This window comes from Aotus nancymaae, unplaced genomic scaffold (genome assembly GCF_030222135.1).
Source record: "Aotus nancymaae isolate 86718 unplaced genomic scaffold, 86718_ANA_hifiasm-v0.15.2.pri h1tg000029l, whole genome shotgun sequence".
NCBI lineage: Eukaryota > Metazoa > Chordata > Mammalia > Primates > Aotidae > Aotus > Aotus nancymaae.
The window spans coordinates 54,060,490-54,079,335 of NW_026988442.1; the positions used below are offsets into that span (position 1 = coordinate 54,060,490).

Below are 18,846 nucleotides of genomic sequence, written 5' to 3' on the forward strand. Positions count from 1 at the left end.
CAGCATCAGAACAGACTAATGCACATGCTAATATTTCTACAGAGGAAAGAAACATTGAGGATAAAATAACTTAGGAGGATTGATGGAAGAAGTAAAATTCACTGTGAACTTTGAAGAATAGGTAGGGTTAGCATAGGCTACCCTGAGCAAAGCTCAGGACTTTTGTTAGGTGCTTGTGAGAAGCAGTATCTTTTCTTCTGCATGGCTGAGGTTGCTGCTGGCAGTCATCTGGTGACCAAAGGAAGACAGCCCTTGAAGACAGAGCAGAGACAGGGAGTCCTGGAGAAACTGAACTGGTGCCTTATTTGAATGGCATAGGAAGTCCACCTCACTGCTGGAGTTTTAAGGGCCATTAGTCCAATTATTATCTTAAACCAGCATGACTTGAATTTTTAGTTGTTTGCAGCTAAAAACATCCCTAATTCGACACAATAGTTGATTTGGCTTCAAAGTATCCATAACTCATGGAATTAATCTGAAGAATTATTAAAAATATTCCAATTTATTAGGAAGATTAAGCTTGTAAAATCAACCAGACTTTAAAAATGAAGATTAACTAGTGGTTGAGGGATGGGACTTGCATAGCCAAATATAAATACATATTTTTAAATCAAAATAAGTTAGAAAGTTCTATGTGACTATGGAGTATGTAGCAGATTAGTAGAATAAAATAGAAATAAAACAGAAAAATATGATTTAATTTACTATAAAGGCAAATTTCAAAACTGGGGAATATTGGATTATTTAAGAGATAGCATTAGATAACAGGCAATTTGAAGATAAGGTTAGATCTCTTCATTCTATTTGACAAAACAAACTCCAGATGCATTAAGATATGAAGAAATAAAGTCATAAAAGAATGAGATAAAAATAAAAATAAGTAATCTTGAAATGCAGAAGGGAATTCAAAGCCTATTTTCAGTGAAACTCATAAAGGAAAAGTTTAAATAAATACAATGACATAAACATTTAAAAAAATCTAGCATGATAGTTTCTCAGAGATGTTTTAACTCTAGTAAATAGAGGCTTTTGGTTTCCAGTCTAGCACACAGAAATGTAGTTGTCACTAGCCTCTAACAACAAATAAAAAGCTGAACAAACTGAAAAATGAACAGCTCTTCTTTATTCTATCAGATGAATGAGACCACAGCGCAAAGTGCTGCTCCCAATATTGGAGAGACAGGAAGATACAAAGAATTACAACTTACTGGAACAGAAACCCATGAGCAGGAACCAGTAATGAGCTAAGAATCCCTGAACTGTAATTGATAAACTGCTAGAGGCTCAGTGTGGACAACTCTGATAGTTAAAAACTACAGGAAGACCCAGTCATAGGAGATGCTCCACATTTTTGTGAGTTTTACTCCAGGAGCTATAGCAAGTCCTCACTATAAATATCTGAGAAAAATTCCCTTGTGCTTCTGGCAGCAGGAGGATGAAAGAACCAACTTGATCTATGCATTCAGGGCAATGCCAGTCAAAATCCCAGCAAATAGTTTTTTGGATATAGACTAGCTAGCTGACTTTAAAGTTTATGTGGAAAGATAAAAAACCCAGATAGCCAGATCAATATTGAAAGAGAAGAGCAAAGTTGGAGGACTGATACTCCCTAACTCTAAGACTTACAGTAATCAAGATTGTGTGGTGTGACCAGAGAATAGCCAAGAGATCCACAGAACAGAATGAAGAACCCAGAAATAGATCCACATAGGTGTGATGTTTGACAAAGGAACAGAGACAATACAATGAAGCAAAGATAGTCTTTTCAACAAATGTTACTGGAACAACTAGACACACATATGCAAAAAAAAAAAAAAAGAGAGAGAGAGAATCTAGACACCTTTCACAAAAACTAGCTCAAAATGTATAGGACTAAATGTCAAGCATAAAACTAAAACTCTTAGAAGATAACATAGGAGAAAACCTAGATAATCGTGGGTATGACAATGACTTTTGAGACCAAAAGCATGATCCATGAATGAAATAGTTGATAAGCTGAACCTCATTAAAATGACAAACTTATGCTCTGCAAGAGACAATGTCAAGAAAATGAGAAGACAAGCTGCAGAATGAGAGAAAATATTGCAAAAGACACATCTGATAAAAGACTGTTATTCAAAATACACAAATTACTTTTAAAACTCAACAATAAGGAAACAAACAACCTTATTAAAATATGGGCAAAATCCTGAAGACACCTCACCAAAAAGGATATACAGATGGCATATAAGTACATGAAAAGATGCTCCACATTATGTGCCACTAGAGAATGCAAATTAAGACAAGATACCCCTACACACTTATTAGAATGGCCAAAATCCAGAACACTGACAACACCAAATGCTGACAAATATGTAGAGCAACAGGACCTCGTCTTCATTGCCGGTGGGAATTCAAAATGGTACAGCCACTTTGGAAGTCAGTTTGGCAGTTTCTTATAAAACTAAATATACTTCTACCATACAATCCAACAATCATGCTTTTTGGTATTTACCCAAATGAATCAAAAATATATGTCAACACAAAAACCTGCAAATGGATGTTTATAGTAGATTTATTCATAATTGCTAAAACTTGGAAGTGACCAAGATGTTCTTCGGTAGGTGAATGGATAAATAAACTGTGGTACATACAGGCAATGAAATTTTATTCAGTGCTAAAAAGAAAAGAGCTAGCAAGCCATGAAAAGACATGCAGGAAATTTAAATGCATATAACTGTGAAAGAAGCCAATCTCAAAAAGCCACATAGTATATTATTCCAACAGTATGGCATTCTGGAAAAGGCAACATTATGGATTCAGTAAAAAAATTAGTGTTGCCAGGGGTTAGAAGGGAGCAATAAATGAGTAGGCAGAGCACAGTGTAGTGTTAGGACAATAAGACTATTTTATGCAATACTACAATGGTGGATAAATGTCATTACATGTTTGTCAAAACTCATAGGATATACAACACCAAGAGTGAATCCTAATATAAACTATGGACTTTGGGTAATAATGTGTCATTGTAGATTCATTGATTATGACAAATGTACTCTCTGGCAAGGATTACTGATAGTGGAAGAGGTTTTGTTTTTCATGGGAGCTGAGGATAAATGGGAACTCTCTATACTTTCTGCTTAATTGGTGTAACTCTAAAACTGTGCTAAGAATATAAAGTTTATTAAACAGAGACAGAAAAAAATAAAATTTCATTGCTATGTAACTGTTTCAGAGCATAGAAAAAGGAGGGAAACTTCTAAGTTATCTTTATGAAGCAAGTATAACATTGATAGAAAATCTTGAAAAATATTGCAAACATACAAAAACTGTGGCCCAATCTCGCTTGTATCTATTAATATAAAAATTCTAAATAAAATATTCAATCTCATGATTCCAGCACCTTAAAATAGTTAATGTAAGGAGATCTATTATGGCTTATCCTCCTGAACACTGAAATGCTATTAAAAAACTAAAATTTATTCTTTAAAAATGTAAATATAATAGATGAATACTTTTTGCTATAATAAAATATATAAACTTCTGAAAACTTAATAGGAAAACAAGAGAACCATTTTTATTAGTGACAAATCTGTAAACACCACCATTATTTAATGCTATTTTGGAAATACTAGGCAACACAATTAGATAAGACAAAGATATTAGAGTTATAAAATATAGATGTAGATAAAATTATCTTATTTGCAGATAGTGAGTTTTTACAAGAAAAACTCATGCAATCAATGGAAAACATCTACAGAAACAAGATAATTTAGTAAGATGGCTGGGTATAAAATTATTAAAAATAGAACCCAAATTTTCATATATATAAACAATGGCCATCTAGAAGATCTCATGAAAGAAACAGTTTGTAATAGCAATAAAAAATATAGAATATTTGGGAATTAATAAGAAATGTAAAAAATCTGTACTATAGGAAAAAAATTCTAAATATTACTGAAGGACATAAAACTTTAAAAAGCCATATTTTAGTCTCAGAATAGAAGATTTAATAATTATAGATATATTTTTCCTCAGTCTATAAATTTAATGTGATCCCAATAAAAATATTCACAGGATTATTTGAATTTACATTTAAAAAGAATACCTAGGAGAATTCTGGAGAAAAGAAGCAATAATGAGGGAGAACTATTGCTATCTTATATTAAGCATTTTATAAACTATAGCATGTTGTCATGAATAGATAGGTCAATAGATGTGATTTTGGGCTCAGATAATCTGAAATCTTTGAAGGAATTTGGATTCAGAATTGAGTTAAATGGAAAACAGGCAAGGAGTGAGGCATTCATTTTGCTCATGTGATCATATTCTGAAATTATAGCTTCCTGAGGTGGTAGGTGGGGCCTTTCCTAATCATGACAGAGGAATTATTGGGTAAGTCATAGAGTATCTAGTCATAAGCTCCTTTTTGCTTAAAGAGCTTGAGTAGTTTTTATCATCTGCAACTAAATCTAACAGATATGGCAAGAGTGAGGGGAAATAGGTATTTTATATTCTGCTAAAGGGAGTTGAAACTGATTAAACTTTTCTACAGAGCAGATCAGTGGGACTTACCAAAACATGAAGCACATGTCCTTCGTCCTGACAGCCTCCAAATCTCAATAGTATATCATACAAATATACTTGAATATGTATACACCGATTTGTTTTTACAGTTATTCATTGCAGTAGTGAAAGATTGAGCAAAACCCTATCAATAGAAACTAGTTTTATAGATTATTGTACATTCATACAATATATTATTCTGCAGATAAAAAGGTGAAAATTTATATTAACCAACATGGAACAATATGTAAGGGTTAAGGTGAGATATCTAGTTAAGCAATGAAAGCAATGTACAGTCTACATTGTGTAAAACAGAAAAAAGTAAACATATATATGTATTTATAAATTTGCTTTTACATGTCAAACAATACACAAAAATTGATAACATTCAGCTTGAGGGAGGGGAGCCAGATGCCTGGAGGAGTAGGTGTGAGAAATAATTTTCATTGTATCCTCTTTCATTAAACCTTTTGAATTTTAAACCATATGAATATTGTTTCTATTCTAAAATAATTTTTTAAAGGAAAAATTTGACAAAGGTAAAAAATAACAGACAGGAAAATGTTGGCAACATATCAGGTACAAAAGGTTAAAATCCATAATACATAAAGACATTTTGCGAATTAATTGAGTGGTGAACAGCCAAAAGGAAAATGGAGCAAAGGAGATGAAGTTATGACTGACTTATTCTTCATATTTTCAACAAATATTTTTCAGCATCTATTGGCATAAAATATACAAAAATTCCTGTACTCATGAAATAGAAGCACTCTGAAAACTATAAACATAATACATAAGTGAATTATACACAGTAGTGTTAGAAGGTGATAAGTGCTATGAAAAAATACAAAGAGAGCTAGGAGGTATTGGGGGTTGTAGGGGTCAGACTGTAATTTTAAATAGATGTTTGGGGTAGGGCTGGTTGAGAAAGTGACATAAAAGTTAGGACGGGGTTGGGAGAACTAGTCATGCAGATATTTGGGTAAAAGTATTCCAGCCAGTGTTTACTGAGGTGGGAGTAAGCCTGGCAAGAGGCCAGTGTGGCAGGAACAGAGTGACAGATCCGGAGAGGAGTAAAAGGTGGGGTCCTAGAGGTATGGGTGTGGGGCAGGACATTTAGAGCCTTGTAGCCATTTTTAAAACTTCCGATTTTACTCTGTGTGATATGAGAAGCTGTTAGAAGGTGTTGAGCAGAAGTGAGCAGAGTGGCAAAATCAGACTTATGTTTTAGCAGAATCACTTTGGCAGTTACTGTGTTTAAGATAAACTGTGGGGCCGGGGGTAGAAGTGCAAGAAAATATTGGACACTAAGAGAGTTAAAGGAATCCAGGTCAGCTCTTGGATATATTTTAAAGGCAGAGCCAATAGCATCTGTTGACAGATTCAGTGAGCCATGTAAGAAAAAGAGAGCAACAAGAGTAGGTCCAAATAGTTGCGTTTTGGGGACTGAGCAACTAGAAGGATGGAGTTGTCATCAACTTAGATGGGAAGACGATGTGTGAAGCAAGCTCTGGCTTTGGAGAAAATCCAGGGTTGAGATTTGGACACAATGAAGTTGCGATACCATTAGGTATCCATGTAGAGATTGTGTGGATGCAGTTGGCTGTATGGGTTTGGGATTCAGGAAGGAGATCTTGACTGGAGTTACATGGATATGAGTCATTAGCATGAGATTGGGTGTGATCACTAAAGTAGTGAGTAAAGAGAGAAAGGAGAAAAGCAAAGACTGATCCCTTAGGCCTGCCAACATTACAATGTCAGGGACAAGAAGAAAAGAGCCAACAAAGGACACTGAGAAAAGGTCTGTGAGATATGAAAACCAAGAGAGTATAGTGTCCTAGAAGGCAAGTGAAGAGGAACCGGTCAGTCCATTGAATACATGCTGCTGATAAGTAAAATACACTGATAATTGACTGTTGGCTTTAATAGGGGTTGTTGGTGGCTTTAGCTGAAGGTTCCATTTTCATTGAAGAAGTGGAAGCAAATGCCTGATGGTATAGATTTGAATGGATAAGAAAGGAATTGAAGATGATGTGTATAGATAACTATTTTGAGAAGTTTTTACACAAAGGAGAGTAGGGAAGTAGGGCCAGGCTTTTATGTAGTTATTTGCTTTTTTTTCTTTTGGTCTTTTGTTTTTAAGTGGGAGAAGTAACAGTGTGTTTGATGCTAGTAAGAGTAATCTAGTAAAGGATAAACTCTGACGATGCAGGTGAGACAGGAATTGCTGAATGATGTCTTAGAGTTGTAAGGAGAGTTGGGATTTAGCACACAAGTGGAGGAATGAGCAAAGGTGGTTCATCTGCTACTCTAACAGGTGAGGTTGCAGAGTATATGGTGTAGATGCTGGGAGGAGAATGAATAGATGTTCATGGTGGGGCAGTCTGTGGAACTCTGGCTGGTAATTCTAAATGCAAATGACTAAGAAACTTATAAAAGCTTCTCTACTCATTAAAGCAACAAAAATTAAAATAATACTCAGATTTTTGCCTATAAAATGGTAAAACATATATGTGTCCAGAGTTTGAAATGGTATGGGAGAAATGGACATTTTTATATATCATTGATGTATAATTTTTTTGGAAGTCTGACACCATGTCATCAAAAATCTTTAGAGATGTGAATACTCTTTGTTTCTTTAGAAATGATCTTTAAGGAAATAATCATAGACATAAAAGGAATATTGGCTTCAAGGGTGTTCAACATTAAATTTTCTTTCCTTAGTGATGGCAATTTCTTAAAAACTACCTAAAGCGCCAGCAGATAGGGAATCAGCTTCATCAAGTATGATGTATCCACACAATGGAATTCTACACTAACATTAATGGTTATATAAAGGGTACTTCTAATGACACAAATGGCTTGAATATGTTACTATATAATTAAAAAGCAGGCCACAAAATAGTTTATATAACATGGACTTTCTTTTTTTCTTTCCTTCTGAAAGTGTTACATCTATATATAGCCACAGAAAAAAGACCGGAAGGTTATTTACCCAAATAAACAAAAATAGTTATCCTGGGCCAGGTGCAGTGGCTCATGCCTGTAATCACAGCACTTTGGGAGGCCAAGGTGGGTGGATCATTTGAGGTCAGGAGTTCAAGACTAGCCTGGCCAACATGGTGAAACCCCGTCTCTACTAAAAATACAAAAATTAGTCAGGCAATAGTGGCATGTGCCTATAATTCCAGCTACTCAGGAGCTGGAGGCAGCAGATTCGCTTGAGCCTGGGAGGCAAGCTGAGATCATACCACTGCCCTCCAGTCTGGGCAAAAGAGTGAGACCCTGTCTCAAAAAAAAAAAAAAAAAAAATGGTTATCCCCAAGTGGCAAAATTATACATAATTTTGGCATATTTGTACTTTCTGTTTTTTTAAAACAAAAATACATGTTTTTAAAAATCTAAGATAATGAGTGAAGAGGAGACCATTAATATTTAATGAGTACCTATATTATGATCTGACAAATATGAATGATTTTAACCCTCAGTTTACCCCTTCTTAAAAGCTCTATTTTATAGATGAAGAAACTGTAGCTCAAAGGAAGGTGAGCAATTTCCCCAAAGTCTCTGACATGGTAAATGGTTGGGTAAGATTAAGTCTCTTCTGCACATCTGAATAGAGAGCTTTCCCCTCTTACCACACTGCTTCAAGGATATACACATTCCAGGATGCTGGTAAATCAGGTTGAGTACTAGATCAGTGCTGTTTCATAGAAATATGATAAAAGCTGCATGTGTGAGCACATATGTAATTTTAAGTTTCAAGCTGCTGTATTAAAAAATTAAAATAAGATCAATTTATTTTAAAATGTATCTTATTTAATGCAACAGTTCCAAAATATTATAATTTCAACATACAATCAATATTTAAAAATTAATGAGATATTATACATTCTCTTTTTTCATATGAAGTCTTTGAAATCTGGTCTGCATTTTATACTTACAACACATCTTAATTTAGACCGCCACATTTTTAAGCCACATATGGCTAGGGGCTAACATCTTGGATAGCACAGCTTTAAAGGATGTTCTCTTTTACTAAAACACATTTTAAAAACAATTCAACTACAATTGAACCTCTTCCTTTATTCAGTGTTTTTTTTTTTGAAGCTATTTAGATTCTGTTTGGGCTATATTTCATCAGTAACATGAAGACACGTTTAATTGCTTGTTTGAGACTCAGATGAGATTGTGGCTTTAATTTCCTAACATTTGGATGAATTAATCATATATATGAGACGTAATTGTCTGATGCTCTGTTTAGCTATGTCAGATTTGAAGTCGATATGTGGAAAAAGCTATAGAGTGATAGCAAGTGATTTCTACTTTATTATTTGGTAGGTATATTACATTTCATAATGTTAGTTCACAATTAATATTCTATTATTATTCGAGATCTGAATCTGAATGCTATTTAAAATCCACAATGATTTAACAATTTTGCTCCTCTGTGTGTACATTGCTGATGCCCATAGTTTTATATTTTCTCAACTAAATTATTTCAGTTTACTGTACTTGTTAGTAACTTTACTCATTAGTAATTTTCAAGATAACTATTGAGTGCTCTATGAGCTTTTCCTGTTATGTATATTTCTCTTAATACAGAAATAATTCTATTTGTTAAAGAAAATTTTAAAAATACAGTTAAGAAACTAGAAGTGAAACTAAAAATTAATCTAAATTTCCAACACTCAGATACATCCTTTGGTAACATTTTTTATATTTCAGATGTATGAATGTTGTTTATAAAAATGAAAAAATATATATACACATATCTACTGTTTTATTCCTGTTTTGAATCATATTTTTTCAACAAATGGTTACTAAGCTTCTTCTATGATTTTATTAATATATTAAATATTCTTTTACAACATCTTTTAAAATTAGATGGATAGTATTACAGTGTATGGTTGTATCACATAAATTTAACCAATTTCCTATTTTTGGACAATTATTTTTACCACATTTTGATAATTGTTTTAAAAACTTGGAATAGACAATTTTGTCACTATATTTTGGGTAATTCCATAATAATTGCCTTAGGACGAACTCCTAGAAATTGTACTGCTGAGTCAAAGGGCATGAAAAATTCTTTTTTTAAATCTTTAAATATTGTTTATGTGTATTACAATTTGAAATTATAGTAATTATTATACTTGCCACTAGATCTTGTTTTTTTTTTTTCAGATAGGATTTTTTGTGATTTTAGGTTCTGGGGTACATGTGCAGAATGTGCAGGTTTGTTACATAGGTATACACAGTGCCATGGTGGTTTGCCGCATCCATCACCCCATCCTCTATATTAGGTATTTCTCCTAATGCTATCCCTCCCCTATGCCTCTACTTCCTGCTATCCCTTCCGTAGCCCCTCACCCCCCAACAGGCCCCAGTATGCAATGTTCCCCTCCCTGTGTCCATGTGTTCTCACTGTTCAACACCAACATATGAGCGAGAACATGCAGTGTTTGGTTTTCTGTTCTTATGTCAGTTTTCTGAGAATGATGGTTTCCAGCTTTATCCATGTCCCTGGAAAGGACATGAACTCATCCTTATGGCTGCATAGTATTCCATGGTGTATATGTGCCACCTTTTCTTTGTCTGATCTATCATTGATGGGCATTTTGGCTGGTTCCAAGTCTTTGCTATTGTGAACAGTGCCGCAATAAACATACATGTGCCGGTATCCTTATAATAGAATGATTTATAATCCTTTGGGTGTATACTCAGTAATGGGATTCCTGGGTCATATGGTATTTCTATTTCTAGATCCTTGAGGAAAAATTCTAAGACTTTTGGTAGCATTGGTAAATTTCCTTCTAGACAAATACAAATAATTTATGTTCTCATTAGTAGACTTTATATCATTTGATTCATCTGTACTTGGAGATCAGGGCATTGGAGAGTGCTGTCATGTGAATATCATCAGTGTCATGTTCATATTCTCTTTCTCTTTTAATATTTATTTGTGTAGCACAGTTCTTTTACTGTCCTTATGTGAAAGTTTTGCTAAAAGAGAAATCTATGCATAATTTTTATAATAAACTTGACTTTTCCTTTGTTTCAAAATAAACCATATACTCTATGGCTAATAAAGATGAGATGGGTAAAAGTCAGCATCAGAAGGCAACACTCAGGAAACATAGTGTGGCTTAACGTAACTTTCTTTAAAAAATATGTGAAATAAACAAATGCTTACATATATGACCATTCTTGATGAATACAAGACAGAAGAAAGAGAGGGAAAGAGGCATAATAAGTAACTGAAATTTGCTTGCTTGATGAGGTCACAAGTTGAAACATTGGAGCCATAATTCCCACGTGGCATTTTTCTCTGAGAATGAAATGTCAGAGCTGTTGGAAAGTTTCAGTGCCTACATGCCCAGTCTCAGGTTCTACACTTCCAGTCTGGGTTGGTTGTATGCCAAGGGTGATTAATAAGGGAGAAGTTCCTAGAAACAGCAGCATAACTACCTGATCTTCCGGTGTTCACATAGTCACATTGTTTAGCTGACCCGTCACCCAACATCCTGGGTCACTGCAGCTTCCATTTTCTCTTATCCAAGTTGATGTTGGGGTTTAGATTTTTGGAAGGAGTGAGTAATAGTGTGGACCATGATTTTATTTTTGTCACGTATCTTTAGTAGCTTTCTCTTAAAATACATCATTCATAATAACTACTTTATAGTTTGATACTCTTTCTTTAAACACCAAAAACCACATTTGGTGTTTATTCAACCTATTTTGAGTTTGTTGTGGGAATAAAACATTTTAAATTCTCTGGGCTATGGTGGAATGCATTTTATCAAGGGGAAAAAAAGGTTTAATTTCTGCAGGATACCCTCAAAAACTAGTCTTGGAGTTTACCTTTGCTTAGTTATATTTACTTGCATGTTATGTATATGTAAAAAGTATATCTAGGTATTTAAGAATAGTGGCTTAAATTCCTAGTTTAAGTCTTTATTAGTAATATAACTCGCATCTTCCCCTGCCTTTTCGATGTAATTGTTTTTAGCTAGTGACTACACAAGGTAATGGTGCATGAGGCTACATTTTCAATACTCCAGGAAACTGAAAGATCTGGGATTTATATGACGAAGGGGTGAAAGTCATTTGTAAGGGGTTTCTATTCTTCACTAAGTGTGAAATCAAATTAATTTGCATAAATATCATTGAAGAAAATGGAAACATAGCAGTTTGATGGGTTTGTGTCTAGGACAATTGACATTTGTTGTTGGATAATACAGATAGAATGTATTTTAAAAACAATAAGATATGTGTAGCTATAAGCAAAGGCAAGATTAAAATTTCTATGGATAAGATTGCCAAATTTTAACGTGAGAAGAATTTTAACACCTATTTTATATAACAAACCAGTTGTTCATAGCAACAACTTTTCCCTACTCGTCATACCTTGAAATCCAATTACAGTTAAAATATAATCTTTTGAGGTAACCATAAGAACTGACACTATGGAGAACGAGTAATGTAAGAAATTATAACTACCCCATTCCGAGATTTATGTTTATTTGCCGTATTAGTGCGTATCAGAAAACATAAAATTGAACATTGCTAATGTCTAAAAAATAAACTGAAAAGAATCATCACTCTTTAAATTCATTCTTATAATTTCTTAATGATCACTCATAGTTGGTTTGAGATGACATTATGACATTTTATGTGGCAATTAAAATTTCAGAAGATCTTATGATGGTTACTTAAGATTTTCCTCATACTGCCCCAAAGAAGTAGGCCAATTTTATTACTCTTGCTTTTTGACCTGGAATATTGAGTCATAATGGCTATATAAGATAATTTTATATAATTCAACTTTACTGCACTTTAAAATGTTCTTGCCCCCCAAAAAATGAAGAATAAAATGGCAACCTGGAGACAGATTTTGGTTCAATATAAGGATTTAAAACATAGAGCAAATAATGTATTTGTAGATGATCTTGTCTTCACTAATTCTATTCATTTGAGTTTGAGGGGGGGTTTTTGGTCTTAAAAATGGCCTTGGTGTTGAACATCATTGGACTGCCCGCACTCAGCTGCAGAGTATTCATCACTTTAGATGCTGGTCTCTCCCTACATTGGGTCTACATCTCTTTTATCTCTACATCCTTTCAGAGTACTTTTCTTCCAAAGCAATATTAGGATGCTATGTTTAAAAAGTCATTTTTCTCTTTTTCAGTTTGCTATCTATTAGGTTATCTTTAGCTATAAGAGAATGCCCAATCCAACTCAAAGTAATTTATATAATAAAGCAATTTCTTATTTAATAAGAAGTCTAGAGATAGGGAAGTCCAAGTACAGGGAAGTCTGGTGTTCTGCGTTCTCTTGCCCTGCCTTCCTGCAAGTTAGATGACTTCCTGCCAGACAGTTCTGCATAACAACATCAAGAAGCAAAGAGGGACCTTCCTTCTTTCTTTGTGATTCTTTTTAAGAGCTCAGAAACCTTTGCCCCAGAAGACTTCCCCTCATGTTTCATTGGCCGGAATTGGATCTTTTGTCCATGTTCCTACCAAACACGTGTTAGAGACACAGGAAGCTTGTGAATGGGTGTTTGTCAGTCTCTGAACATCAATCCAGATTCACTGCCAGGGATGGAGATGGGGCTCACTTTTCCTGATGCAGAGCTGAGCATGGATGGAGGAGAGTGGATCCCAGCCTCCTTTGGGAGGCCGAGGTGGGAGGATTGCTTGAGCTCAGAAGTTCAAGACCAGCTAGGAAACATAGCAAGACTCCGTCTCTACTGAAAATCAAAAATTAGCTGAGTGTGGTGGCATGTGCCTGTAGTCTCAGCTGTCTGGGAGGCTAAGGCAGAAGGACTGCTTGAACCCAGGAGTTCAAGGCTGCAGTGAGCCATGGCCATGCCACTGCACACCAGCCTGGGTGACAGAGTGAGACACTGTCTCCAAAAAAATGAGCTTTCTAATTTAGAATGTAAACTACTCTAAAAAAATCTAAGTAAAAACAATATGCTTACTATTTGGAAAACGGCAATTTTCCAAATACATTTCCAGATGTATTTGGAATGGGAGGCTTAGCCTCCCATTCTGACCAGATTCCCAAAGCCATCACTTTTTGAACTCTACTATCTTTTCATCTTCTTTCAGAAGAATGAGGCTTTGGAATTTGGCACAAGCTTTGGCTTTACCCTATAGGTCACTTATTTATTTTTATTTTTATTTTTCTTGATTCTTTGTTTCAGTGGATTTTGACCTTGCCTGTGAAAGTCCACTTTATCCTGGTTATCAGCTTCCAGCTAAGTAGCCAGACTGATAGAAGCAGGGACTATGGAAATGGGAATGGATCTCTGAGGAAGAGAAGATGCATACCCAGGGAAGATCTGAGGAGTAGATTCTGTTGGTCAGAAATCAGTCTGGGAGCAGGGAGCCTCCTGTAAACTAGACTGAAAATCAGACACAGATTTATATTTGGACAGTGGACCTGAGCTGGGATCATTGGTGGATGAAGAAACCAGGCTGAGTAGATTGGGTATTTGGATGATTCTGTCTTAGAAAGAAAACATTGAAAGGTGAAGTCAAATTGTGTATTACAGAGAGTCAGACCTGATACAGTCAAGCAAGAGGATGGTTTCTCATCCACATTAATTGAATGGTGGTGGCTCACTGCACTCCAAGCTCAGGTCAGGTTCACTATTGCATCAGCTAGCTTCGGAGGCACTAACTACCATTTTGCCTGGAAAGCATCCTCACTCTGAGAAAATGTAAAACAACTTTCAGCCAGTTTGTGAGCATGATGTTTGGTTTCATAAACTTGTTTCTGTTGTTAAAGTACTTGTTACCTTTATGTGTCTTGTTTACCACCATTGCTTGTCCTCCACCCTGAAATTTATTTGAATGTCATAGAACCAGAACCCAAGGAAACTGGTTTAAACATGGCTATGAGGAACACTAGTAGCTAAGTTAATTGTGAGTCACTTTACGATTTTTGGAATAATTCAAACAGGAAGAATTAGGGAGACAATTGGCCTGGGTCAGGATGAATTTTACAGCTCTGTTGTTGTTTTCTGAATTATCTCTTTTATCTCACTTCCTGAGAAATCAAAATAAAATGATATCTGTGGTCAGATACCATATTGTGGGGCAGGGGATGGTAAATGAGAATTGAGTGGTAAATACCTCACCTTTTTGTAGGCTGAAATTCCCTGAAGTGTTAGAAGTATTCAGTAAACCCACAGATTGTAAAATCTTGGCAGGCCATGATAAAGATGAATATTCTAAAGCACTTTAAATTAGAAAGTTTAGATGGACAAAAAGGAATAGAAATTGCAGATAACTGCTAAAGATTTTTTTGTCTAAAGTTTTTTTTGTAAACTGTGAAAAGCTTAGGGCAATTTAAAAGTTTTCTTTAAAATTTTCTTTTAACATTATAGTCATTTTTCAAATTCAGAAAGTAGATAAGCAATCAGAATATTTTTCACTGTCTATGCAGTTTAGCTAGTTCTGTCATTAGAATCACCAGCAAAGCAGCTGAATTCAACAAGGACTTTGAAAGGTAAAACCTAACCTTAGTCTCAGCTATTTTATATACATTTTTTTCTGTACAAAAAAAGATGAAGGTTTGATTTAAAAAGTGTCCAGATTTATGTTTAGAAATGCAAATATATTGAATTTGATTTTATTTTTGAAGCTCAAAGTCCATGTTCCTCAGAAGTGGCTACTTTGTTATTGTGATGAGGCTACTATGTTTAAATATTCTTCTTAGATTTTTACTATCCAAAGGCTTAGTGTATATGTAGGGTATGTATGTAGCTGAGGGAGATTTCTCTCTTCCTCACATGCAACATTTAATGGAGATGCAGGCTGTGCCATTATTACTGCCTATGTGAATATTTGCTCCAATATTTAAGGCTGCAGCTCTGGAAACTGCTATAAATGCATAACCTAAAAATAATAATATTGTGAATATTTATATATCATTACCTTTAAGCATGTTTTAAAATTTTTATTCTACATTTACTAAAAAATGACTTGCAATTTGTAGAAAAAACTGGTAGGATGTGAGGCTTCTAAAATCAACAAGAAGGTCAAAATGGATATGGTGACAGTTCGTGGCATGCTTGCTTTGAAATATCTGGCTTTAATGTTTATGATCATTTCATATGTTTTAGTGGTTTAATATTGGCACTAAAATGGCAGCTAATTAATACATTCATGCAATGTATAAAAATGCACTGAGTGCTGTAAATTCTCCTGCTGCTATATTTATTTATAGCAATGTACACTGCTTAATGTGTGCTTCTATTTGGAATGCATTTTTGTAAATGTTTGCCATTTGCGCTTTCTCCTTGAGGACAGCCACAGTCTTGCACTGCCACTCAGTATGAGATATCATCAAAGAAATTAATTTAGAATTACATCTCCATTTACCAAAAGATTTAAACTATTTTTGAAAATTATGGTTAAGATTGCTTGTAAATTATCTTAGGGTAGATTCTGTTGAAACAAAGCTGAGACAGGGATTCCTAAACAAGAGATTTTTTGGCTCTCAGAGGGAGGGCTGTGAAGGAAGCCAAATAGAGGAGGGGGAATATGTGAGCAAGAAGGTGTCAGTGGAGACTGGCCACGGTTTGCTCCCACTACAAAGGTATCATAGAGTTGATCCTCTCTGAAGGCAAGTAGGCTGGCTTTCTGTACCTCCAGGTAAGTCAGTCATTGGTTGTGGTTGGCCTTTCAAAGAGGAAAGCCTCCTTGAAAGAGGGTGGGAGAGGCAGTTCCCACTTGGTCCAGGGCAATTCTCCAGAGAAGGAAGGGGCATCTGTGAGTTATCTGCCAAGATTCACAGCATCTTGGTGATGGGAATTCCATTGAATAAAGGTGATCTGGGTGTGGTACCAACAGCATCCATTATATAGTTGAATCACAATTTAGAGGAACAGAGAACGGATCAGACCTAGCTTCTATTGCTTCCCCCTTCCCAAGGTACACATACCCGAACATTCACATTTATTATCAAATACAGGTGGAAATTCAAACTTTTTTCAAGTTCCTTTGATTAAAAAAACATTTTATCAACATTAATGAGGACATGGACTTTAGTTCTATTTTTGTTTGTTGTTTGTGGTATGGTAATGCAGAATTTATGTGGCTAACTCTGTTATTAAAATGCGTTTATGTTAACTTGAATGAAGATGGGCTCCTTGCGAGAGGACCTGTGATATTGTCCACGAAAACCTGAAGGTGTTTTAAATGCCAAGTTTACTCAGGCAAACCTTTCTTCTGGCTTAATACTCCTATTTGTACTGCTTTATTTGCAGAAGCCTTTGTCTGTACATGCATAACTGATTCAGACAGGACTGAACACTTGGTGTGTTCAATGAATTCATTTCCAGTTCGCTCTATAATAAATTATTATGTCATACTGAAGAACTGTAGAATATTCCTCTTCCTGGTAGAACACCCTCAACCCTCTTTTTTTCCCCTATTATGAAACAGAAAGGATTTTTTGTTTTGAAAAATAATTTTTCTCTCTTGCTACTTATCAGAATAATAAACTTGTATGAGAACATTGGAATTCCCATTAGTATCACTGACTTAAGAGGTGTTTTATTCTGTTTTAAATTGTCAAATATTTTCCAGGGGCATGGAAGATATATAAAAAATTCTTTGAATTGCACAGTTAACTTTAGAGTATAAGACCATTGATATAGTAGAAATAAACAATGACAAGTCTCCTCTTGGATTAAGAAGTATTTGTTGCTAATAATATTCCCCCTGATTGCATTTGTATTTGATTATTCTAATTTATTAAACAGGAATAATGATATGCAAAATAAACTCAGAATATAAAAAGCTATTAATTCAGTTTAGAGTTCCAGCTGATATTGCAAACTTTTTACTCTGCACAAGACTTTGCTAATACTCTGTAAAGAATGCAAACTAGGATGGTGTCTAGGAGTGTTCTGAAATGGAAAAGGCCTTTTGGAGCATAGCATGTTATTGGAAAGGTGACTTGAAGGGATCCTATTTACAAGTCATTTCTTTAGTGGTTTTAATGCTGTTGGTTATTTTTTACTACCAATATTTAGTATTGCCTTTATGAAGCACTAAATAAAAGATAATTTTAGATTTTCTTTTGAAGTCAAACCTTAAATAAGTCTCTTCCTCAGTTTGTCTTTATTTTCCTTTACATAATTGCCCATTTAACTGTCTACATTTATACTTTTCTCCAGTTTAGACATAGGAACCTTGTTGAATAAATAAAATTCCTTTTTAATCTGTATACATAATCATTTATTTTCTAATGCTTATTTCATTCATTGGTCATGATTTCTAAAATATTGTTATAGGCAAAATAGAATAAATATTTTTAAAATACTGTGTCTCATCAAACTTACTCGAATTATGCCTGACACTCGTGGCAAGACCAAATAAAGAATTGAAGGAACTCATTGCATTAGAATTTAGAAACTTTTCTGAAACAGACATTAAATTTGGCTAATGTATTTTAAAAACACAGAAACCTCATTTTGCATCATTACTGTCACTTGCTAATAGCTTTAACAGTTTGAGTCCTTCAGACTTCATGATTGCTCAATAATACATTGTATCATTTTTGTTGCTTCCAGAAACTGTCAACTAAGTGAAGAAGAACACTGGATTTACCAGGCTATTTTGGATCAGTACCCTGGAGATCTCTTTGGAAGAAGGACTCTGTATCTGGACATGTTACAAAGATATTTTCCTCACAAATCTAGGCATGATTTGGTGAGTGCTGGACCTACCTACATAGTTAAATTGTTTTAGTAGTCAATAATTATTAAGCATGTACGTGTATTTTAAATAGGTCTTTAAAAATTATTTTTTTCTTACCTGCTAGAAGATAATAGGGTTATATAATAGTTTGAAAGCCTGTACAGGTCATTTTTTCAAGTTTGTCCTGTCCATAACGAGGTGGGCAACCTCCTCAGACAAAAGTCAGTCTCTGCGCCTACTTGCTGCAGAAATCTTCACTGTGGTCCCACAGCTGCTCTGTTAGTATTTGACTCCCGAGTGTGTGTGGAGCCAGATGCTCACCTTCAAGGGGCTTTGCCATCTCCAGGTCTTGCCTGAAAGTGAAATGCCTGCTCCTCCATTCACAGAGCCTGCCCCACCTCAGTCTTTCTAGCCACAGGGAGGCCAGCACTTGTCCTGGGGCTGGTACTTTTATCTCTTTCCCACCACTACCGCTCCGCTTGATCCTCCTAGATGGATCTGAAACACAAATACCCCAAATACAGAACTCAAAGATGTGACTGAGATTTTCCTAAAAACGAACTGGGAAATTACTCTTTTA

General features: G+C 34.9%; 1 protein-coding gene across 6 annotated transcripts in view; it reads left to right on the top strand.

Annotated features, from left to right (window-relative positions):
- The window catches only part of CCDC148 (coiled-coil domain containing 148), a 459,375-nt gene that overhangs the window by 107,744 nt on the left and 332,785 nt on the right, over positions 1-18,846 (top strand). For all 6 annotated transcript variants that reach the window (XR_010344597.1, XM_012454890.3, XM_064382740.1 and 3 more), the window contains one exon: positions 18,140-18,278. Coding sequence is in view for 5 of the 6 variants with exons in the window: in XM_012454890.3 (XP_012310313.2) it covers positions 18,140-18,278 (139 nt within the window). In the remaining variant the exon portion in view is untranslated. The remainder of the gene's footprint in view (positions 1-18,139; positions 18,279-18,846) is intronic.